The sequence below is a fragment of the Pongo abelii genome, chromosome 19 (genome assembly GCF_028885655.2).
Source record: "Pongo abelii isolate AG06213 chromosome 19, NHGRI_mPonAbe1-v2.0_pri, whole genome shotgun sequence".
NCBI classification, from domain to species: domain Eukaryota; kingdom Metazoa; phylum Chordata; class Mammalia; order Primates; family Hominidae; genus Pongo; species Pongo abelii.
In genome coordinates, this window is record NC_072004.2 from 8,036,519 (window position 1) to 8,060,524 (window position 24,006).

The 24,006-nt window shown below is 50.9% G+C and overlaps 2 protein-coding genes and 1 long non-coding RNA gene across 12 annotated transcripts; all 3 read right to left on the reverse strand.

The window, feature by feature from the left end:
* Window positions 1–539: 539 nt before the first annotated feature.
* BORCS6 (BLOC-1 related complex subunit 6) lies at window positions 540–2,823 on the reverse strand. The gene has a single exon (XM_002827001.4). It carries the CDS (start codon window positions 2,333–2,335, stop codon window positions 1,262–1,264), a length of 1,074 nt encoding a protein of 357 aa, XP_002827047.2. The 5' UTR covers window positions 2,336–2,823; the 3' UTR covers window positions 540–1,261.
* A 1,101-nt stretch (window positions 2,824–3,924) lies between these two features.
* On the reverse strand, window positions 3,925–12,617 carry LOC129051206 (uncharacterized). Of its 3 annotated transcripts, XR_008515292.2 has the most exons (4): window positions 12,596–12,617; window positions 11,561–11,636; window positions 5,487–5,612; window positions 3,925–4,672 (listed from the first exon to the last, which is right to left on the reverse strand). It is a non-coding gene; the product is annotated as an uncharacterized LOC129051206 (long non-coding RNA). The 3 variants fall into 3 exon arrangements; XR_008515290.2 differs by lacking the exon at window positions 12,596–12,617 and having other exon boundaries at window positions 11,561–11,844; XR_008515291.2 differs by lacking the exon at window positions 12,596–12,617 and having other exon boundaries at window positions 3,925–4,693; window positions 11,561–11,844.
* Window positions 12,618–17,127: 4,510 nt separating this feature from the next.
* On the reverse strand, window positions 17,128–23,032 carry AURKB (aurora kinase B). Of its 8 annotated transcripts, none has more exons than XM_009251272.4 (9): window positions 22,920–23,032; window positions 22,567–22,639; window positions 20,126–20,228; window positions 19,959–20,013; window positions 19,565–19,756; window positions 19,139–19,277; window positions 18,880–19,028; window positions 17,622–17,796; window positions 17,128–17,438 (listed from the first exon to the last, which is right to left on the reverse strand). In XM_009251272.4, the coding sequence occupies exons 2-9, from the start codon at window positions 22,612–22,614 to the stop codon at window positions 17,265–17,267; spliced, it is 1,035 nt and encodes a 344-aa protein (XP_009249547.1). In that variant the 5' UTR covers window positions 22,615–22,639; window positions 22,920–23,032; the 3' UTR covers window positions 17,128–17,264. The 8 variants fall into 8 exon arrangements, with proteins under 8 accessions (XP_009249547.1, XP_054392191.1, XP_054392190.2 ...); XM_054536216.2 differs by having other exon boundaries at window positions 19,139–19,323; window positions 19,707–19,756; window positions 22,920–23,028; XM_054536215.2 differs by having other exon boundaries at window positions 19,139–19,323; window positions 19,707–19,756; window positions 20,126–20,267; window positions 22,920–23,028.
* Between the last annotated feature and the right edge of the window lie 974 nt (window positions 23,033–24,006).

The following is a 24,006-nucleotide window of genomic DNA, read 5'->3' on the forward strand; positions in this document are numbered from 1 at the left end:
GCGTGTCTTGAGAGGAAGGGATTGAGAGAAACCGGGGTTGTTTCGTGATCTTTGCTTCTACATCTTATGGCCATGATATATGGCTCCTGAACTTACTGTGTGAACTGTAAGGGACAAATTTGTCTCAAACCACGTGGCACTGGTGTGCAGAGTGTGGGAAATGGTCAGGAATGGACCTGACAAGTGTTCCCAGTCTTCCTCCAGAGGTAAGATGTCCGTCCAATCCACCCAGCCCCTGCCTATTCATGAGGACCTGAGAAGACAATTTCTTCCCCTTCTCTTCTAGAGCATCTTTTTCACGTTTCTGTGGTTACCGGATCTCTGGGCCCCTGTGAGTGATTATCTGTGTCCTCACATTTCCCCTCAGACCAGATGCTTAAGAGCAAGAACCATATCTTTCCCCACGGAGCCTGAGACATCTCCACCCCCACCCCACTCCCAGCACCAGCCCCAAGGGAGCTGCGTGAACAACACCGACCCTCATTCCCATTCCTTTGGCTTATTAATCACTGTAACCCCACACAGACTCAGCCTCAGCCTTCGCAGCAGCAGCACTTTAATTCCACAAAAACTCAGAAAGCCAAAAGTGATTAGAACACTCCACAACAGGTGAGCTTCAAAACCAGCAACATTCTACCTGAACCCTGAGAGCAGTGAGACGCCTCCCACCTCACCCCCTCCGCCGTGCAACCCATTCCTCCTAGCTGCACCCCGGTTCTGGCTGGGGAAGTGGTATGGTAGAGGGCCAGAGGGCAGAAGCAGAAGGCTCTCCATCAGCAGGGATGCATCTTTGCCTGCGGGGTGTTTGGCCAAGGACGGCACAAGCTCCCACAGCCCCTGGCACCTGAGATGTGGCCACTGGAGTCAGGATAGCCACAGTGGGGGCTGGGGCTTCCTCTGTCCCTTTCTCCTGATTACGTGTGGGAGTCACGTCCTCACCTTCAAGCAGACCTAAAGCCCTGTGTTCCCAGGGCTGGTGCTCTAGCTAGGGAGGAGAGTTGAGAAGAACAGGGTAGCTACAGATGGCCAACTGAATACAAGCAGAGCAACATCCCTTCCCACCAGGAGAGCCGTTAGAACTTCCCCATATACACCAGCCTAAGGCCCAGCGAGTGGGCACGGGCCAGCTGAACGCATCTGGAAGAGCCTCCAACACACAGGCCTCCCCTCAGTGGACACTTCCCACCAGGACTCCCTGAAGAGTCCTTAGGGTCCTGCTGGGCCCTGCCCTGGCCAGGCCCGGCCTCTCCTGTCCTCCTGGTCACTTGCACAGGGCCTCCAACACCTCCAGTGTACGTCGGATATCCCGGACTTGGCGCGCCAGCCCCTGAACCGGCTGCAGAGCCCGCTCCAGCTCCTCGCAGCGCGCCAGCAGGGTGTACATGCCCTTGATGCTCATGTCCACGGCTTCACCTAAGGAGTCCACAGCGTCGCGGTAGGTCTGGATGCAGCCCACGCTCAGCGCCGTCAGCTCCTGCACCGCGCCACCCAGACCGCGAAGCAGACGGTCCACCCGGCCTCCCAGCTCCCGACTCAACCGCTCCAGATCCCGCAGCACCTCGGGGTCGATGGGGGGAATGGCCGGTGTGGGTGTGGGTGCAGGCGCTGGGCAGGGCCGCGCAGGGGCAGAAGGCGGGGGTGGAGGGGCGCCGCTCAGACGGATCTTGAGTTGCAGGTTGTTGGCGACAAAGTGGGTGAGGTCGCCGTGGCGGCTCACTGTGCCTTCGAGCTCCAGGGGACTGGAGATGGTGGCGCGGCGTCCGCCGCCCGCGCCTGACTCGGCACTCCCTGAGGACCCGGCGCCACCGCACGCCTCGCTCAGCCCGTCCAGGCTGCGGCTGTCCTGAAGACGGCTGGAGAGCGAGCGGCCGGCTCTGCCGCCCGCGGCCGCCTCCTCGTCGTTGTCTTCCTCCTCCTGCTGCTCAACATCCATCCCGCCGCCTGGTCCCCCTCGACGGCAGTCCCTCCCGGAGGCGGGCTTGCCCTCGGGCGGCGCCGGGTTCTTGTGCCGGGAGGACAGGGGAGGATCGTGCTCTGCACCCGGCGCCCCCCTGCGGCTCCCGGCCCCAGACGGCGTCCCTTGAGGGCCGGGCTCGTTCTCCAGAGCCTCCCGTTCCGGCCGGTGGACGACGCCGCAGCTTGACGTCTTCGGGGACGTCCTGGGGTGGCGGTTCGCGCCCCCAACGTTCTCGGCCTCTTCCTTCCCAGACACCCGGAGGCCTGAGGGCGGCTCAGAGGACGTTCGGCCCGGCCCGCCGCCAAAGGTTGGGGCCTGATGTTCCGCTACAGCCAGAAGGTCCGTCTCGGGCCCGGGCCGCCCCCGAGACGACTCCATACTGCAGGTGGGGGCCGCAACCGAGGAATTGGTTCGCCCCGGCTCCGGAGGCGGTGGCTGCGCCTTTAAGGGGCGTTGGTAGAGGCCCGCCGATTGGCAGCGGCTGACAATGGTAAGGACAGGAAAAGCATTTTGATTGGTCGCGGCGACCAGGAAGTCCCGGAAGAAGAGCTGTTACTGCACAGCGGAACACACGTGAACGCCGGCAGGGTGGAGAGAAGGAGGTGACAGCTGCTCCCGTCGCCCCGCCCTTTCTGAAAGCTGATGGGGCAGATCTTAAAGACCAGGGTCCTCAAATTCCTGAGTACCGAGGGGTGGGGCTCAGATTCTTTCTGCCTGTAATTGTACCCACCCCACAGTGATTGCTTAGCAAAAATACCAAGTGGGGAGCCCACTTGGGGTTCCTAGAGAGGTTCTTAGGATGAAAATGTCATATCATGCTTGGACCATCGGGGTTGAACCTAGTTGACTAAAAAGAAGGAAACCAGAAGTCCAGCATGAGCATGAATGGTTTGCTCTATCTTTCTTGGTTAACAGACCTAATCACTGAAATGCTCAGAGCGACCCACTATGGTCAAGGCAGCGGCCTCTGGGCTTTCCTATGCGTTTGTCACTCTTGTTCTGTGTCTCTTGCCCCTTTCACATTGAGGGGTCTCGCCCCTTGGAGGATGGCGTGTGATTTTGCCACGAGGTAAAATATTCAACAAATGAAATGATCACAAATTTTGATATGTGCGATACAGGAAATAAGGTGTTATGACTGAGAATATAACTGAGCAGGCACCAGTTTAGATAAGGGGTCAGGAAAAGACCTCTTTGGTGAGACTTTTAACTAAAAAGAACCAAAAAGACGCAGCCACCCTCCAGGCAGAGGGAAGAAAACTTGAGCTACCTCTCAGAGACAAAGAAGTCTTGACGTATTCAAGAAACTGAGGTGAGGGGGCAGGAGACATTGGGACTAAAACAAAATCAGCAAGGTAAGGGGAAGGATTTCCAGCCAAGGAGCTGAACAAGCAGCAGGGGCCACGTCATGCAGGGGGCCTTGTGGTTCCTGTTAGGGAATGGAGATTTCCTCTAAATGCAATGGTGCAGCGACATTGGAAAGGTAAATTGCAACACAGCCAAAGCTCGGAGACATCAGTATTTTTTTAATTAATTAATTTATTTATTTATTTAGAGACAGAGTCCCACTCTGTCATTCAGGCTGGAGTGCAGTGGCGCGACCTCGGCTCACTGCAACCTCCGCCTCCTGGGTTCACGCGATTCTCCTACCTCAGTCTCCCGGGTAGCTGGGTTACAAGCGCCCGCCACCACGCCCGGCTAATTTTGTATTTTTAGTAGAGATGGGGTTTCACCATGTTGGCCAGGCTGGTCTTGAACTCCTGGCCTCAAGTGATCCACCCGCCTTGGCCTCCCAAAGTGCTAGCATGACAGGCGTGAGCCACCGTGCCCGGCCAGACATCAGTATTTAATAAAAACAGTTTGCTAACTCTCCTTAGCTGACAAAGGATGTGGTTGTTCTTTCCATTTGGATAGAGAGATGTCTTGAGGCAGTGTCATGCCAGCATTCAAAAGTGCAACTCCCCAGAACTTCCCAGCACTACTATCCCCAGGTGCCTGCCGGGGTCCTAGCCAGCCAACCCTAATGATAGTAGCTCAATCTTTCACCACGCCTGAGGAGTCCACAATTGTCAGCTGTCTGTATCTTATAGTCACCTGCAGCTTGACAAAACCTGTCATTCCTTGGCCCTAAAAAAAAAAAACCTAAAAAGCTCATATATAATTGGGCTGGGTAGGTAGATATTCTTTAGAAGATGGGAGGACTTCCCTTGAGAATGGGAAGCTGAGCACAGGAAGAGAGTGATGTGATGGGATTCATGTTTAGGGATTACTGGCTGTTGTAGAAAATGTTTACAAGGGAGATGGTAGACCAGTGAGGAGGCGGTTCCAAGTACCAGGTGATAGTAGCTCAGCCTAGCATGATGTGGATGGATGCATTCTAGATGTATCTTGAAGATTTTAGCGGAGAAATGGGCTACCCAACGTCTCTCTGTGTAGGGGAAGCTCCTCACTCCTCAACTCCCCATTCCCTGATGTGTTGGTGCAATGACAGCCAGGAACAGGCACGTGACCCAAAACTGGCCAATTAGAGTACTTCATCCTTCTGACTGCAGATTGGCTCAGGGAAAGGCACATGACCCAAGGTATGACCAGTAAAAATCCTCCACAGTGTTGTTTGTTTCTAGCTTTGTGGAGAGTCTGAGACGCCTTTCTGTTCTCTTGAGAGCTCAAGCTGGGTATCAGCTTGTCCATCTTTCATGTCCAGGAGATCACTGTCTGTAGAAGGAAAGAATGAGGCTGATAAGGAAGAGAACCAGAGACAAAAGATGAAGAGGCATGAGTTCTGAGAGCGTTTGAATTCCTGTGCCAGCCTAAAGATAGCCCCACCTTTATTCTTCCTGTGATTTGGTTCCTTGCCCCACCCCTATCGCACCACCTCCCCCGCAAAACCTTGTTTCTTACTACGGTGACTTCTGTCTCAGTAAGTGGAAACTCCATCTTCCCAGTGGCTAAGGCCAAAAACCCTGGAGTTGTACTTGACTCCTCTTTTTGTCATAATCCATGGCCAATCCTTTAGGAAATCTTGTTGGTTCTGCTCGAAAATACATCCAGAATCTGACCACTTCTCATCCTTACCATTGTTTCTGCCCTGGTCCAAACAACCATCATTTTTGGCCTGGATAAATGAAGTTGCTTCCCGAATGGTCTCACTTCTTCTACCCTCACCTCTCTACAGTCTATTCTCAATAGAGAACCAGAATGATCCTTTAAAAATGTAAATTATCACGCCTGTAATCTCAACACTTTGGGAGGCCGAGATGGGCGGATCACGAGGTCAGGAGATCGAGACCATCCTGGCCAACATGGTGAAACCCCGTCTCTACTAAAAATACAAAAACATTAGCCCGGTGTGGTGGCGCCCACCTGTAATCCCAGCTAATCTGGAGGCCAAGGCAGGAGAATCACTTGAACCCGGGAGGCGGAGGTTGCAGTGAGCGGAGATTGTGCCACTGCACTCCAGCCTGGCAACAGAGCGAGACTCCGTCTCAAAAAAAAAAAAAAAAAAAAAGCCAGACATAGTGTTGCACACCTGCACACCTGGAGTCCCAGCTACTGTGGAGGCTGAGGCGGGAGGATTGCTTGAACCCAGAAGGTTGAATCTGCAGTGAGCTATCATCGGACTATTGCACTCCAGTCTGGGCAACAGAGCGAGACCCTATTTCAAAAAAAGAATTAACTGATTAGTTATGCTCCTCCTGGAGCTAGGGATGGGTCAGTTCCTTCCAAATTCAAACAGTTGCGACATAATGGGAAGGCAGGAGGGGCTGTCAGGAGGCTACCACAGTGTCCACTACAGTACGGTTCTGCAAAGTATGGCCCAAGGGCCAAATCCAGCTCAACACCTGTTGTTATATGGCCATGAGCTAAGAATGCTTTTATGTTTTTATTTGTTTGTTTGAGACAGAGTTTTGCTCTTGTTGCCCAGGCTGGAATGCAGTGGCGCAATCTCAGCTCACTGCAACCTCTGCCTCCCGGGTTCAAACAATTCTCCTGCCTCAGCCTCCCAAGTAGCTGGAATTACAGGCATGTGCCACTATGTCTGGCTAATTTTGTATTTTTAGTAGACATGGGGGTTTCACCATATTGGTCAGGCTGATCTTGAACTCCTGAGATCAGGTGATCCATCTGCCTCAGACTCCCAAAGTGCTGGGATTAAAGGCGTGAGCTACCCTGCCCAGCTGTTGAAAATAATCTAAAGAATATGAAAGTTGGCTGGGCATGGTGGCTCATGCCTATAATCCTAGCACTTTGGGAAACCGAGGCGGTCGGATCACTTCAGGTCAGGAGTTCAAGATCAGCCTGGCCAACATGGCAAAAACCCTGTCTCTACAAAAAGTACAAAAATTCACCGGGAAGCCGGGCATGGTGGCTCACACATGTAATCCCAGCACTTTGGGAGGACGAGGTGGGCGGATCACCTGAGGTTAAGAGTGCCAGACCAGCCTGACTAACATTGTGAAACCCCAGCTCTACTAAAAATACAAAAATTAGACGGGCATATTGGCGGGTGCCTATAATCCTAGCTACTCGGGAGGCTGAGGCAGAAGAATCGCTTGAACCAGGGAGGCGGAGGTTGCAGTAAGCCAAGGTCGCTCCATTGCATTCCAGCCTGGGCGACAGAACGACACTTCATCTCAAAAAAAAAAAAATTAGCCGGGCGTGGTGATGTGTGCCCATAGTCCCAGCTACTCGGGAGGCTGAAGCACGAGAATTGCTTGAACCCAGGAGGCAGAGGTTGAAGTGAGCTGAGATCACACCACTGCACTCCAGCCTGGGTGACAGAATGAAACGCTGTCTCAAAAAAAAAAAAAAAAAAATTCAAGGTCTATAAATTTTTATTGGAACACAGCTATGTTCATTCACTTATGTATTGTCTTTTTTTGTGTGTTTTATTGTTGTTGTTGTTTTTGAGACACAGTCTCGCTCTGTTGCCCAGGCTGGAGTGCGGTGGCACCATCTCAGTTCACTGCAACCTCCGCCTCCCAGGTTCAAGTGATTCTCTACCTCAGCCTCCCGAGTATCTGGGACTACAGGCATATGCCACCACACCCGGCTAATTTTTTTATCTTTAGTATAGACGGGGTTTCACCTTGTTGGCCATGCTGGTCTCAAACTCCTGACCTAAGATGATCCGTCCACCTTGGCCTCCCAGAGTGCTAGCATTTCAGGCTTCAGCCACAGTGCCTGGCCTCCAACAGCATTTTATTTTATTTTATTTTATTTATTTGTTTTTTTTGAGACGAAGTCTCACTCTGTCGCCCAGGCTGGAGTGCAGTGGCACGATCTCAGCTCACTGCAAGCTCTGCCTCCCGGGTTCATGCCATTCTCCTGCCTCAGCCTCCCCAGTAGCTGGGACTACAGGCGCCCGCCACCACGCCTGGCTAATTATTTGTATTTTTAGAAAAGATGGGGTTTCACCGTGTTAGCCAGGATGGTCTCGATCTCCTGACCTCGTGATCCACCTCGCCCCGCCTGGCCCGCCTCGGCCTCCCAAAGTGCTGGATTACAGGCGTGAGCCACTGTGCCTGGCCCCCAACAGCATTTTAAAATATAGTTTTTAGAAAGTAAAAATTTCTATGTATGGGCCAGGCACAGTGGCTCACGCCTGTAATCTCAACACTTTGGGAGGCCGAGGCTGGCAGATCACCTGAGGTCGGGAGTTAGAGACCATTCTGGCCAACATGGTGAAACCCCGTCTCTACTAAAAATATATAAATTAGCTGGGTGTGGTGGCACATGCCCGTAATCCCAGCTACTTGGGAGGCTAAGGCAGGAGAATCGCTTGAACCTGGGAGGTGGAGGTTGCAGTGAACCGAGATCATGCCATTGCACTCCAGCCTGGGCAACAAGAGTGAGACTCCATCTCAAAACAAACAAACGAACAAACGAAACAAAACAAAACAAAATGTCTATGTATATTAATGCAATTGGGAACAGCCCATGTTATACGTAAGAAATGACTGTTATTTCCATCTTAAAGACTCACAAAAGGCCGGGCGCAGTGGCTGGCCGGGTGCGGTGGCCTGTAATCCCAGCACTTTGGGAGGCCGAGGCAGGTGGATCACTTGAGGTCAGGAGTTCAAGGCCAGTCTGGCTAACATGGCGAAACCCTGTCTCTATTAGAATCGCTTCAACCCAGGAGGCAGAGGTTGCAGTGAGCCGAGACAGCGCCACCACACTCCAGCCTGGGTGACAGAGTGAGACTCTGTCTCAAAAAAAAAAAAAAAAAAAGACTCACAAAAATACAAAAATTAAATAACTTGGCCAAGGTCACATGGCTAATAAGCAATGGAGAAGTAATTCAAAGTGAGGTATGCTGACTCAAAGTGAAAGCTCGATCGTCCACAGGTCTCACCCCTCCATAGGCCAAGTAGGGGTGGGGGGCAGATTATCCACCCCCAATGTTGCCAGTGCCCACATTACTTCACAGAAGTAGAGAGAAGTTATCTGCCGACCTATCAGGGGAACAAGCAAGGCTGGATATCATTTCTGCTTTCTTTTTTTGGCATCTTCCATTCAGTGGGAAGGTAAGGTGATCATCAAGTCCCAAAGATGAACAAATGCCCCAGTCAGCTATGCTCAGCATTTAGAAGAATGTCAACTAGGACAGTTTTCTCCCCATACCCCAGGACACCAGCCCTTGTATTGTCTGTGGGGCTTGTTGAGTGGGATGGGGGTGGAATGCAGGTTTTATATGGCATGTAGAATTATGCCATGGTTTTACATTACATTTGGGGATGGCTCTTACTCTGGATACTTGGAATTTTCACCTGTGAGGAGATGATGTCTTTGTTTTCTTTTTTTTTTTTTTTTTTTGAGATGGAGTTTCCCTCTTGTTGCCCAGGCTGGAGTGCAATGGCCCAATATTGCTTCACTGCAACCTCCACCCCCGGGGTTCAAGAGATTCTTCTGCTTCAGCCTCCCAAGTAGCTGGGATTACATGCACCCGCCACCACGCCCGGCTAATTTTATTATTATTTTTTTTTATTTTCAGTACAGATGGGATTTCACCATGTTGGCCAGGCTGGTCTCGAACCCCAGACCCCAGGTGATCCACCCGCCTCGGCCTCCCAAAGTGCTGGGATGACAGGCATGAGCTGCCGAGATCAGAGCTTTAGTGATGGAAGTGGAAGAGCAGTTAGAGAGGAGCATCGATTGGTGGAGAAGGACCAGAACTCTTAGGGCAGGGCTTCTGAACCCCCCAGAACTACCTGGGGAGTTAAAAACTACATGGATGCTCCAGCCTCAACCCAGATCAATGAAATCTGAATGTCTTAGGGCAAGGCCTGGGAGTTTTTGGGTTTTTTGTTTTTGTTTTTGTTTTTGTTTTGAGACAGAATCTCGCTCTGTCGCCTAGGCTGGAGTGCAGTGGCACGATCTCGGCTCACTGCAAGCTCCGCCTCTTCGGTTCATGCCATTCTCCTGCCCCAGCCTCCCGAGTAGCTGGGACTACAGGCGCCCACCACCACGCCCAGCTAATTTTTTTTTTTGTATTTTTGGTAGAGACAGAGTTTCACCGTGTTAGCCAGGATGGTCTTGATCTCCTGACCTCGAGATCCGCCCGTCTCAGCCTCCCAAAGTGCTGGGATTACAGGCATGAGCCACCGCGCCTGGTCTCCTATTTACTTTTTAAGTCCTTCAGATGCTTCTAATGTGCAGCCATTGTTGATAACCCCTGAAGATAGGACCTTGCCAGCCATGATAAGGAGTTTAGATTTTATTGTAAATACACCGAAAAACCAAAGGAGGGTTTTGAACAGAGGAATGATATGCTGTGACTTCGACTGTTGGGGGAATGGACTCTAGGAGGCAGCAACAGAAGAAGCAGAGAGAATAGTTAGGAGGTTGTTATCATCACCCAAGCCAGAAAGGATGGTGGCTTGAACCAGCATGAGAGTGATGGGGTGTGTGTGTAATAAAGGTGGGCCTCTCCATGGATTTGGTTGGCAATAGGAAGAGGTGGAAGATCTGGGGAGGTGAGGAAGAAAAACGAGAGAAACCAGGAATGATTTCTAGGTTTTGGACCCAAGTAACTGGGTGGTAAATGATAGTGCTATTGACTGAGATGGGGAAGTTACAACTTTTTTGATTGGGTGGGCAGTGAATTAAGAATACTATTTTAGGCCAGGCGTGGTCGCTCCCGCGTGTAATCCCTGCACTTTGGGAGGCCAAGGTGGGTGGATCACCTGAGGTCAGGAGTTCGAGATCAGCTTGGCCAACATGATGAAACCCCCGTCTCTACTAAAAATACAAAAAAAAAAAAAAATTAACTGGGCATGGTGGCGTGTGCCTGTAATCCCAGCTACTCAGGAGGCTGAGGGAGGAGAATCTCTTGAACCCGGGAGGCAGAGGTTGCAGTGAGCCGAGATCATGCCACAGCACTCCAGCCTGGGCAACAGAGCAAAACTCTGTCTAAAAAAAAAAAAAAAAAGTACTATTTTAGGTATGCTCACTTTGAGAAGCCTATTACATTGCCAAGAATGTGTTAGTCTCAAGCTTGATAGGGACGTCAAAGTGAGAAATATAAATGTGGGAGTCGTATTTAAAACCATGGGCTGGGCCGGGTGTGGTGGCTCAACCTGTAATCCCAGCACTTTGGGAGGCCGAGGCGGGCGGATCACGAGGTCAGGAGATCGAGACCATCCTGGCTAACACAGTGAAACCCCGTCTCTACTAAAAATACAAAAAATTAGCCGGGCGTGGTGGCGGGTGCCTGTAGTCCCAGCTACTCAGGAGGCTGAGGCAGGAGAGTGGCGTGAACCTGGGAGGCGGAGCTTGCAGTGAGCCGAGATCGCGCCAACTGCACTCCAGCCTGGGGGACAGACTCCGTCTCAAAAAAAATAAATAAATAAAAATAAATAAATAAATAAAACCATGGGCTGGGCCGGGCACAGTGGCTCACACCTGTAATTCCAGCACTTTGAGAGGCTGAGGCGGGTGGATCACGTGAGGTCAGGAGTCCAAGACCACCCTGGCCAACATGGTGAAACCCCTACTGAAAATATAAAAATTAGCTAGGCACAGTGGCACGCGCCTGTAATCCCAGCTACTGGCGAGGCTGAGGCAGGAGAATTGCTTGAACCCGGAGGGCGGAGGTTGCAGTGAGCTGAAATTGTGCCACTGCACTCCAGCTTGGGTGACAGAGCGACTCCATATCAAAAATAAAATAAAAATAAAACCATGGATTTGGCACAGTGTCTCAGGCCTGTAATACCAGCACTTTGGGAAGCTGAGGTGGGAGGATCGCTGGAGCCCAGGAGTTCAAGACCAGCCTTGGCAACAGAATAAGACCACATCTCTACAAGAGAAAAAAAAATTACCCGGGTGTGGTGGTGTGCACCTGTGGTTCCAGCTGCTCCAGAGGCTGAGGCAGGAGGATTGCTTGAGCCCAGAAGTTCAAGGCTGCAGTGAGCTGTGATCACACCACTGCACTCAAGCCTGGATGACAGAGTGAGACCCTGTCTCAAAAAAAAAAAAAAAGAAAGAAAGAAAGTCGAGGCCAAAGATTTCATATTTGATACACAGATTCATGTGTTCCTGGATACCAAAACCAAAGTTGCCAGTATCCGAGAAGTTAAGAAAAAATAATTCATACTCCCATACCTTTGGACCTTTCTCCAGGATTTCTTCTGCCTTGGCCCCTGGAACTGTGCAGTCAACAGTAATCTTTTCATTTCTCCTGAAAACAAAAGATCTAACAGTGCATCTAGTTTTGGAAAACACAGGGGTCTGGCCTGTGAGTTGCTCCAACACCTTGGCTGCGCCCGTGTCAGTCTGTCGTGACTCTTCTCCACACAGATATTGAGGCAGAGCTTACAGATATAAAGTTGGCCTGAGCCAAACTGCCTGGCCTATTTTTTTTTTTTTTTTTTTTTTTTGATGCTAGATGTTGTATGGTGATGAGAATTATCCAGCCAAAAAAAAAAAAAAAAAGGATATACATATATATATATGGATATATATGGATATATATGTGTGTGTATATATACACACACACATATATATATACACACATATATATAAATGGTAGAAAAGCGAAAGGGGACAATTACTGGAATGAAGTTGTTGAATAGTAGGAGGCCTGGGTTCAGAGTATATCTGGAGGGGCTCCCTGACAGGACCACTTGAGAAAGGGAAAGGCAGATAATAGGTGAACAGAGGTAACTTGGGGGAATTGGTGATTGGAATGTACAAGACCCCTGTTTGCTTCTGCTGTTTCTCAGAGAAGAGGGGGATCACTAGTGTGGGAGCTGTGGGGAGCTTTGGTGTTTTCGGGAGTAGAAAAGCCAATATAATGGGGATGCTTTGTAGTGTTAGAGTAGGTAGACATGAAGGCAGGAAAGAGGGCCTCCAGGTATGTTGGGCATTTGTCAAGCCATGGTCAAGCCATTAGAAATCTGTCCCTCTGACATAAAGCAGGAGAAGGGAAGAACTCCCAAGCTGTCTGGTTCTCATCGAGTGAAGGACCGGCAGACATACAACTATCCGTCTGAGATAATAAATGGCCATCGCTGGCGCCGGGAATAAGAGGAGTCTTGCAATAGAGAAAACACCTGGAGTTAGCAAGCCATCACCCCTATAAGGTTTTAAGTATGTGCAGTGAAAAAGGAAAATGGTTGAATTTGATCAGTATCTAACCTTCCTGTGGGGGCTCTGGACCAGAAAGGGAGAATTGCCCCTAATGAGCATGCGCTGGACTTCGGTAAACACTGCGCATGCGGTCCCTCCCAAACGTCGGCAGGCCACTGCGCATGCGGCAATTAAGCCACAGCCCGCTCAAGGGAAGAACTTGAGGAGGAGACAGAGAGTACGGGAGAAGGTAGGGGGTATAAAAACTCTAAACAGGCCGGGCGCGGTGGCTCACGCCTGTAATCCCAGCACTTTGGGAGGCAGAGACGGGCGGATCACGAGGTCAGGAGATCGAGACCATCCTGGCTAACACAGTGAAACCCCATCTCTACTAAAAATACAAAAAATTAGCCGGGCGTGGTGGCGGGCGCCTGTAGTCCCAGCTACTCGGGAGGCTGAGGCAGGAGAATGGCCTGAACCCGGGAGGCGGATCTTGCAGTGAGCAGAGATTGTGCCACTGCATTCCAGCCTGGGCGACACAGCGAGACTCAAAAAAAAAAAAAAAAAAAAACTCTAAACAAATAAAAGGAAGGAAGGGGCACTTGATTTTTCAAGTCTCCGGCCTGGTCCTCTTCTAAGTGTACTGTCTTTTGTAATAAACTCTCACTTTGCTTAAAATCAGTTCTGCCTTCTGCCTTAAACCTTGCCTTTGGCCGGGTGCGGTGGCTCACGGCTGTAATCCCAAGACTTTGGGAGGCCGAGGAGGAGCGGATCACGAGGTCAGGAGTTCGAGACCAGCGTGGCCAATATGGTGAAACCCCCGTCTCTACTAAAAATACAAAAATTAGCCGTGCATGGTGGCGCGTGCCTGTAATCCCAGATACTCGGGAGGTTGAAGCAGGAGGATCACTTGAACCCAGGAGGCGGAGGTTGCAGTGAGCCGAGATCGCGCCATTGCACTCCAGCCTGGGCAACAGAGCAAGACTCTGTCTTGAGAAAAAGCAAAAACCTTGCCTTTATCTCGTTTGAATTCTTGCCCTCGAGGAGACAGAGGAGCGAGGTTGCTGCAGAGTTGCAACTCCGGAGTTTCCAGGATAGCTGCAGACTTACCCGCAGGTAACAGTAGAAGTAGGAGTCAGCGTTAAGGTTGTGGGAAAATGGGTGTCCTTCATTATTGCCGGTGGGAGTGTAAACTGTCCACCACTTAGAAGGGCATTTTTGGTGATATCTATAGACCGTTGACCTGCGTGTACCCAGCATTACCATGTCTTTCTCTAGATGCTGGTACTCTCCATTGCCATGTCTTTCTTCAGATGTCCCCTGGAGGACAACTAGAGACCATCACAAACGTGCACAGGAGGCACTCAAAAGACACTGGCCACAGTGCAAAGCACTGGAAATAATCTGCATGTGCATCCACTAGAAGGGCTTTAAAAAAAACCCTAGGGATATCCATATTAAAAATTATAGGCTGAAAGGCCGGGTGCGGTGGCTCACGCCTGTAATCCCAGCACTTTGGGAGGCCGAGGCGGGCGGATCCCGAGGTCAGGAGATCGAGACCATCCTAGCTAACATGGTGAAACCCTGTCTCTACTAAAAAATACAAAATAAATAAATAAATAAATAAGCTGGGCGTGGTGGTGGGCGCCTGTAGTCCCAGCTACTCGGGAGGCTGAGGCAGGAGAATGGCGTGAACCCAGGAGGCAGAGCTTGCAGTAAGCCCACGGCACTCCAGCCTGGGCGACAGAGAGAAGACTCTGTCTCAAAAACAAAAAAAAAAATTATAGGCTGGGTGAAGTGGCTCATGCCTGTAATCCCAGCACTTTGGGAGACCCAGACGGGTGGATCACTGGAGGTCAGGAGTTTGAGACCAGCCTGGCCAACATGGTGAAACCCCGTCTCTACTAAAAATACAAAAATTATCTGGGCTTGGTGGCACATGCCTGTAATCCCAGCTACTCAGGAGGCTGAGGCAGGAGAATCGCTTTATCCTGGGAGGTGGAGGTTGCAGTGAGTTGAGATTGCGCCACTGCATTCCAGCGTGAGTGACAAAGCAAAACTCCGTCTCAAAAAATAAGAAATAAATAAGCACTCTGCCCATTTCTTTCTCCCTAGAGATAGCCAGTTTCAAGTCTTTTCACTGTTTTATTTTGATTTGCTTTGGGTATTTACCATACTTTTTTTCTTGAGGTGGAGGATCACTCTGTTGCCAGGCTGGAGTGCAGTGGTATGATCTCGGCTCACTGCAACCTCTGCCTCCCGGGTTCAAGAGATTCTCCTGCCTCAGCCTCCCCAGTAGCTGGGACTACAGGCACACACCACCATGCCCAGCTAATTTTTGTATTTTTAGTAGAAGCAGGGTTTGACCATGTTGTCCAGGATGGTCTCGATCTCTTGACCTCGTGATCCGCCCGCCTTGGCCTCCCAAAGGGCTGGGATTACAGGCATGGCCTACTGAGTCTGGCCTACCATATATATATTTTTATATATTTTTAAGTTGTTAAACAACAGTCATGTATATTTTATTTTTATTTTTTTAATTTTTATGTTCTCAGGGTGTACAAGTACAGATTTCTTTTTTTTTTTTTTTTTTCAGATGGAGTCTTGCTCTTGTTGCCCAGGCTAGAGTGCAATGGCGTGATCTCAGCTCATTGCAACCTCTGCCTTCCGGATTTAAGCAATTCTCCTGCCTGAGACTCCCAAGTAGCTGGGATTACAGGCGTGCACCACCATGCCCGGCTAATTTTGTATTTTTTTAGTAGAGACAGGGTTTCACCATGTTGGTCAGGCTGGTCTCGAACTCCTGACCTCAGGTGATCCACCTGCCTTGGCTTCCCAAAGTGTTGGGATTACAGGCATGAGCCACCACGCCTGGCCCCTACCATACGTTTTTAAATCACATGCTTCTGTTGCTGTTTCTTAAGTTTTCAGTTTTAGGCATGACCTGTTTTTTTTCCTGCTATAAAATTCAAGGAATTCACTCTTCCACCCCACTGCCACCATAATTTTGGTTAGATTTATTCATTTGACAGTAGTTACTGAATGTCCTCTACATTCCAGGCACTGTTCTAGAGGCTTGGTGTAAAGCAATGAATTTAAAAAAAAAAAAATCAATCAATCCGGCCAGGCACAGTGGCTCACGCCTGTAATCCCAGCACTTTGGGAGGCCGAGGTGGGCAGATTGCTTGAGGTCGGGAGTTCGAGACCAGCCTGGCCAACATGGTGAAACCCCGACCCAGTCTCCACTAAAAATACAAAAATTAGCTGGGAGTGGTGGCACATGTCTGTAATCCCAACTACTCGGGAGGCTGAAGCAGGAGAATCACTTGAGCCCGGGAGGCGGAGGCTGCAGTGAGCTGAGATCACACCACTGCACTCCGGCCTGGGCGATAGAGTGAGACTCTGTCTCAAAAAACAAAAACAAAAAAAACACAAAAACTTGGCCAGGCATGACACAACCGTAATCCCAGCACTTTGGGAGGCCGAGGAGGGTGGATCACCTGAGGTGAGGAGTTCAAGAGCAGCCTGGCCAACATGGTGAAACCCCATCTCTATTAAAACTACAAAAAAATTAGCCGGGCTTGGTGGTGTGTGCCTATAATCCCAGCTACTTGGCTGGCTGAGGCAGGAGAATAGCTTGAACCTGAGAGGAGGTTGGAGGTTGCGGTGAGCCAAGATTGGGCCACTGCACTCCAGCCTGCACGACAGGGTGAGACTCCGTCCTGCTGTGTAGCCAGGCTGGAGTGCATTGGTGCGATTTGGGCTTACTGCAACCTCCACCTCCCGGGTTCAACCGATTCTCCTGCCTCAGCTTCCTGAGTAGCTGGGACTACAGGTGTGCGCCACCACGCTCAGCTAATTTTTGTATTTTTAGTAGAGATGGGGTTTCACCATGTTGTCCAGGATGGTCTCGATCTCTTGACCTCGTGATCCGCCCGCCTTGGCCTCTGAAAGTGCTGGGATTACAGGCATGAGTCACTGCGCCCAGACTTAACTTTTTTTTTTTTTTTTTTTTAAAGACTCTGAGTAAACTATGAGTAGAATAGCCCCTGTTTAACCTGATAAAGGGTATCTATCAAAAACCTACAGTAAGCATCATGCATAACAGTGAAACCTCGTGTCAGGAACCAGACAGAATCACTGCTGCTTCTATTGGCTCCTGTACTAGATCCTGACCAGAGCAGTGAAATAATCAAAGACAGCTTCTAGGGTACAGAATTGTTCAGTTGCTCCTACGTTGCAAAAGGGCAGAGAATGAAACAGAAAAGGAAAAACTAGAAGTTGGACAACCAAGAGAGAGGTGAAAGAAGGTGGCCAGAGATGGATGGTGTTCCAATGTAGCAATGGGGAGCCAGGGCCCCCAGTGCCCCCGGGCTCTGGGAGTCAGAGCAACGGAAAGAATAGACAGTGAGGGTAGAGGTGGAAGTGGGGGTAGGGGTGGGGGTAGCTGGGAGCTGACCAGGTGGGTGTCAGAGCTGAGAGGGTAGGGTGTTACCAGGGATAGCAAAGTAATGCTCATCCCGGCTCCGCAGGGTGAGCCAGCTCTCCTTCTAGGGAACAGCTTCCTCCACAGCAAAGCCTCCACCTAGAAACATCTACACTCATCAGTACAAAAAGCTTCAGCCTTTATTAAACAAAGGAGGAGGTAGAAGACAGATAAGGGAACAGTTCAGGATCCCTTCTTTCCCCTATACATACACAGACATACAAACACACACCGAGTGAATGACAGGGACCATCAGGCCACAGATTGAAGGGCAGAGGGAGGCAGCACCCTCCGAGAGTTGGCCCGGACCCAAGGGTGGGCTGAGACCTGGGCCAGGGGCAGCCGTTCCGAGGGGTTATGCCTGAGCAGTTTGGAGATGAGGTCCTGGGCTCCCGTGGGCACAGAAGCGGGGAACTTTAGGTCCACCTGCAGGTGTGAAGAGATGGAAGGGCTGCATTAGTTTCACCCTGGCTACATCTTCCTTGACATCTTCCTTGACAACCCATTCTGTTTGGAGTTACTTAGGGCCACACAAATACACTCCGCCCACCCCCAGCCCCCCAGCTCCTGGCCTCAGCAGCTGGCACGAAGCCCAGGCTGCCCTCCCACCTTGACGATGCGCCGATAGGTCTCGTTGTGTGATGCACTCTCAAAGGGTGGGTTCCCCACCAGCAGTTCATAGCAAAGCACTCCAATGCACCACAGATCCACCTTCTCGTTGTGTGTGCGCCCCTCAATCATCTCTGGGGGCAGGTAGTCCAGGGTGCCACACATTGTCTTCCTCCTGGGAGGGATAAGAGGCGTGGGCAGGGGTCCCAGTGACATAGGAACTCTCCTTTCCCTGCTGCCTGATGGCAGGGAGCCAAAAGACCACAGGATGTACCAGGGAAGAGGTCCAGCCAGGCAGGGCCACTGGAGTGGGGGTGGGGTTGGGGTGATGATATATCCCAAAGCCCCAGAGGTGAGCCTGCACACAGCCCAGCAACTCCACACTGAAGGACATATCTTAATAAGATACCCCGATATGAGGGCAGTGTTCATTTGGAGTTCATTGGGGACATCTCTAATGCCCATCAGGCACGTTCTGCTTAAGTAAATCAGCTACTATGTGATACTATGAAACCATTAAAAAATGATGTGGGAGGAAAAAAGGCCACTGCTCCGGGCTTTTTTGAGACAGAGTCCAGGCTGGAGTGCAGTGGGGCGATCTTGGCTCACTACAACCTCTGCCTCCCGGGTTCAAGTGATTCTCATGTCTCAGCCTCCTGAACAGCTGGGATTACAAGTGTGCACCACCTGTCTGCTTAATAAATTTTGTTTTTAGTAAAGATGGGGTTTCGTCATGTTGGCCAGGCTGGTCCGCTGGTCTTGAACTCCTGGCCTCAAGTGATCCACCTGCCTTGGCCTCCCAAAGTGCTGGGACTGGTAGGCGTGAGCCTACCAGTTTTACCATTGGCCCGTACGGGCATCGAACCCGCGACCTTGGGGTTATTGGCACCACACTCTACCCATTTTTCTTTTTTTTGAGATGGAGTCTCACTCTGCCGCCCAGGCTGGAGTGCAATGGCGCAATCTCGGCTCACTGCAACCTCCGCCTCCCAGGTTCAAACAATTCTCCTGCCTCAGCCTCCCCAGTAGCTGGGATTACTGACGTCCGCCACCACGCCCGGCTAATTTTTGTATATTTAGTAGAGACAAAGTTTCATCACGTTGGCAAAGCTAGTCTCGAACTCCTGACCTCAGGTGATCCGCCCTCCTCGGCCTCCCAAAGTGCTGGGATTACAGGTGTGAGCCACGGCGCACGGCCCCTGGAGAGGTTTTAATGGCCCAGCCTCACACCCGGGGCTGGCCTCCCAGGCCACCATACCTCAGGGAGGGCGCATGCACAGACCAGCCGAAGTCAGCAATCTTCAGCTCTCCCTTGAGCCCTAAGAGCAGATTTTCTGGCTTTATGTCTCTGTGAATCACCTTCTTCCCATGGCAGTACATTAGAGCATCTGCCAACTCCTCCATGATCTGGGAGGGGCAACGACAGGCAATCAGACAAGGATGGACCTCCAGCTACAAGCAGCACACCCTCAGCCTCAAGCCCCCTACTGGCGCCCCGGGTGCCCACCCGCCCGGACCGTGGCTGTTCGCTGCTCGTCAAATGTGCGGCTCTTCTGCAGCTCCTTGTAGAGCTCCCCGCGTGGGGCATACTCTAGAATCAAGTAGATCCTCCTCCGGTCATAAAAATAGTTGTAGAGACGCAGGATGTTGGGATGGCTGGGGGAAGAGACAGAGGAGGCCTCAGGCCAAAGGCATAAAAGAGCTGGAAAAGATGATAGGAGCAAACTGGGATCAGACGTGGCCCAGGCCGTGGACACCAGGGCTGGGAGTGGTAAGGGGAAACTAGAGGCAGATTTCTGGATTCAAGGCTCGCTAGGACTAAGAGCTAAACGGGGCTCACTAGCCATAGCTACAGAGAAAGCAATCTGGATGAAGTGGGGCTGAATGAGGAGCTGGGGGTGAGGGAGCAGAGGGGCTTCGGCTCAGGGGGCATCAACCCATACTGCAGGTGGGCCTGGATTTCGATCTCTCTGCGCAGCTGATGCTCCACGCCCTCCTTCTCTATCTGGGACTTGAAGAGGACCTTGAGCGCCACGATGAAATGGCTTTTCTTCTCCCGAGCCAAGTACACGTTTCCAAACTTGCCTTTGCCCAGAGGACGCCCAATCTCAAAGTCATCAATTGTGAAGTGTCGCCTGCTTAGAAAGTGGAGGAAGGCAACTCAGAACCGGTTTTGGTTATTAAGAGGTTTGCTTTCTGTCTGCTTCTCATCCCATCCTGTCCTCTGCCCCACTTCTCTTCATCCCTTCTCCTCCTGTGCTTAGGTTTTATCTCCCCGACTTCCTGCCTGTTCACTGTCCCCTCACCCCCGTCCACCCCAAGGCTTGGGGCACTTACGTTAAGATGTTGGGTGTCCCACTGCTATTCTCCACCACCTTCTGGCCAGGGGCAGCTAAGGAGAGAACAGGTAAGTTGAATGCGAACAGGGATGACCTTCTCATCCCTAAACCCTCCCACAGATGGTCATCTCCCCAGCTCAGTCCTCTCCCCCTTGCCCCAGTTACCTGTGGGCTGGACATTGGAGCGGCTCATGAGGACAAGTGCAGATGGGGTGACAGGCTCTTTCCGGAGGACTCGCTGGGGCAGGGTGCTCAGGCCAGATGGAGCCTGAGAAGGAGCAGGGGCTAGCTCTGAGGGTGCCCTTGTCTGATGACCGGGGTGGAATGTGCTGCAAGCAGTATTTCAGCCCCTTGCTAAAGAGCCACCCACCCACCTACCCCCAATTCAAAGAGAAACACTGATGTGACAGTTTTGCTTCCCAGCCTCTGCTCATAGTCTCATATTAAAATGGGTTATTAATAAACAACCTAGGGTCAGGCGCAGTGGCTCACGCAGTCAGGAGTTCAAGACCAGCCTGGCCAACACGGTGAAACCCCATCTCTACTAAAAATATAAAAAATTAGCTGGGTGCGGCCGGGCGTGGTGGCTCATGCTTGTAATCCCAGCACTTTGGAAGGCTGAGGCAGGCAGATCACGAGGTCAGGAGTTTGAGACCAGCCTGGCCAACACAGTGAAACCCCATCTCTACTAAAAATACAAAAATTAGCTGGCCGTGGTAGCGCGCGCCTGTAATCCCAGCTACTCAGGAGGCTGAGGCAGGAGAATCGCTTGAACCTAGGAGGCAGAGGTTGCAGTGAGCTGAGATCGTGCCATTGCACTCCAGCCTGGGCAACAGAGCTAGACTCCATCTCAAAAAAAAAAAAAAAAAAAAAAAATTAGCCGGGTGCAGTGGCAGGCGCCTGTAATCCCAGCTACTCAGGAGGCTGAGGCAGGAGAATCGCTTGAACCTGGGCGGCAGAGGTTGCAGTGAGCTGAGATCGCGCCATTGCACTCCAGCCTGGGCGACACAGTAAGACTCCATCTCAAAAAATAAATAAATATAAAATAAATAACCTAAGTAGGCCTAAGATAAGGGGCAAAGGACTCACACCAACACCTAACATTTCACCTCTTTGGCCCTGGCCCACACTTTTCAGGCATGAAGCTGTTCAACCTGTATAAGTCCTGCCCATAACAACACAGTCATTCATCCAGCGCCTCACTTACACCACAGTAGAGAGCTGGGCCAATGAACACCCACAATTCAAGGGGTTTAGCACAGAGGTATTCTCAAAGTCTCCTAAAAAGCTTAGTTTATTAAGGCTTAGATAAGATGCTTGAGGCCTTGAATGTTATAGCAATAACCAGGATTTACACTTTTGCAAGAACAGGCTTTAAGGACACTAAGAGCTACCCTGATGGCCCTGGACCACTTCTCACTTTCAACTTCCTCTTCTTCTTTTTTTTTTTTTTTTGAGAGGGAGTCTCGCTCTATTACCCAGGCTGGAGTGCAATGGCGCCATCTCGGCTCACTGCAACTTCCACCTCCCAGGTTCAGGCAATTCTCCTGCCTCAGCCTCCTGAGTAGGGGGGACTACAGGCGCATGCCTCCACGCCTGGCTAATTTTTGTATTTTTAGTAGAGACGGGGTTTCACCATGTTGGCCAGGATGGTCTCGAACTCCTGACCTCAGGTGATCCACCTGCCTCAGCCTCCCAGTGCTGGGATTACAGGCGTGAGCCACCACACCTGGCCTCACTTTCAACTTCTCAAAATAATAGATACACTTTCTTTTAGGAGTGACCAAGGTAAAAGTGACAATGGTTTCTCATTCAGACTCCATTCCTGACAGCCTCACTCAGTGCTCCATGAGGGAGGGAGCTGATGCACAAGGGAACAGACAGACTCTCCAGGAAGCCTGAGCTCCACAAACAGGGAGCAAAGCCTGTGCAGGGCCCCTTCCTTCTTCTGCAGCCAAGAGAAGAAAGCCCCTAGGCCCCTAAAAACCTATTCCCAAATAGTGATATTGGTACAGATCTACAAATAAGCAAGTTGAATAAAATACAGTCCAGAAATAGACCCACATATATGTGGGAATTTGTATATATAATAAAGCTGGCATTGCATATCAGAGAGGAGGCCCTTCAATAAAATCTGTCTGGACCATTGGGAAATAAGTCAATTTAGATCCTTACCTCAATTTAGTCGTTAATTCCAAATTGTAATTTAGACTTGCCCTGGGCCTTTTAAACTGTACCTTTATATCCTTTTAGAGTCTATTTCTATTTGCTGTCTAGTTTATTTTTTTCAGGATATGGGTTGGGAATCATGGCCTGAAGGCCAGGCCCTGGCTGCTCAGTCCCAGATATCATTTGTATGTGACGAGCCCTGCAGAGGTCCTCACCGGCTGGGAGTCACTGGCTGGTCAGATTCACGTTGGCAGCACCTGACAGGATGTGGCTACAAATGTCCAGACCGGGTTCTGTCATCAAACTTGGGGCCCGTACTTTGGAGCATAACGGGGAAGAAAGTGCTTAAAGGATTGCTCATTGCAGGATCTCAAGTTTCCTAGCAGGAACCGCCATGCGGGGTCATGGGGGCGCAGGGACGGAGGGAAGGGCCTTACCGTCTGCCGGCCGTAGGGCCAGGGGTAGGCGTTCTCCTTCTGGGCCATCCTTAGAGGGAAAGGGGGAGGAGAGCTGGGCGGAGAAGGGAAACAGCCGTGAGAAGCAGAGAAAAAGAGAGAGAGAGGGAGGGGTTGGACCGATCGAGCCAGAAGCGCTAGCCCGAGCTGGTAAAAGGGAGCAGGTCAGCACACTAGCCCCAATCCAGGCGCTGGTCTCACCGCCCCCACCCTGCTATCGTCCCTACCTCATTCCAGCCCTGCGGCGTGCGCGCAGGCCAGCCCAGCGGACCCTCTGATCTGCCTGATCATCTGCCCACTCCCGGCCCAAGGCCTGCGACAGGAGGCCAGCTCACCTGGGGTCCAAGGCACTGCTATTCTCCCGGCCGCCCGCAAACGACTGAATCTGCCACGCCGCGCCCTGGCCAAGGACTTTTCAAATCTCCCGCCCCGGCCCCATTGGGTGAGCTCGTCGCCCATGCCTAGTTCCCATTGGCTCGATGTCCTGTGACGTAAGTCGTGGGAACCCAATGGAAGAGGCGGAATGAGAAGGGCGCATGCTTGGCTTCCAGCTTAGGAAAGTTTCCCCAAATTCCCCCAGTGAATTATCTTGCTTTTTCTTTTCTTTTCTTTTCTTTTTTCTTTTTTTTCCTTTTCTGAGACAGAATGTCTCTCTGTCGCCCAGGCTGGAGTATAATGGTGCTATCTCGGCTTGCTGCAACCTCTGCCTCACGGGTTCAAGCGATTCTCGTGCCTCAGCCACCCGAGTAGCTGGGATTACAGGCGCCCGCCACCACGCCTGGCTAATTTTTGTATTTTTAGTAGAGACGAGTTTTCGCTGTGTTGGCCAATCTGGTCTCGAACTCTTGTCCTCAGGTGATCCACCCGCCTCGGCTTCCCAAAATGCTGGGATTACAGGCGTGAGCCACCGTGCCCGGCCTTCTTTTTATAAAAAAAAAATTAAATCTTTAATATAACTGGAGTTTATCCCTATGCATGTATGAGCTGGGGTCTAACTTCTCTGCCTGATGGAGCGCCAGTTATGTCAACACCATTTGTTAAACAAACTGCCCCAACAGAATTTAAATGCTGCCCTTGATATATAATGTTAGCATATTTACTTGTGTCTATTTCTAGACTTTGTATTCCGTTGTTTGCTCATTTGCCTGTGTGTTTATTCTTGTGTCATTACTATGTCGTTCTTAAAAGTTCTGACATTCCTGGGAGGAGTTTTCCACCAGTAGACCTTTCGTTGCAAGATCTCTGTTAGCTGCCGTGTTGTTTGGGCCCACTTTCATTTTTCCCCCTTCCTGCCACACTCCCTTCTTTTCTGCTCTTCCTAACCCTCAGTTTCATTACTGGGTTAAATAAATACATTTTGGGGCCTTCTATGAAATAACCAGTGGATATTTATTAAGTATGTACTGTCCAGCACTCTTCTCC

Bases quoted from the DNA above. Each gene is read 5' to 3' on its own strand.
- BORCS6 (XM_002827001.4), bottom strand. From the start codon at position 2,335: ATGGAGTCGTCTCGGGGGCGGCCCGGGCCCGAGACGGACCTTCTGGCT.
- AURKB (XM_024235314.3), bottom strand. From the start codon at position 22,614: ATGGCCCAGAAGGAGAACGCCTACCCCTGGCCCTACGGCCGGCAGACG. The intron at 20,268-22,566 runs GTAAGGCCCTTC...CCCGGTCATCAG, and splicing joins GGCCCTACGGCCGGCAGACG to ACAAGGGCACCCTCAGAGCT. The intron at 17,439-17,621 runs GTGGGAGGGCAG...TCACACCTGCAG, and splicing joins CCTATCGGCGCATCGTCAAG to GTGGACCTAAAGTTCCCCGC.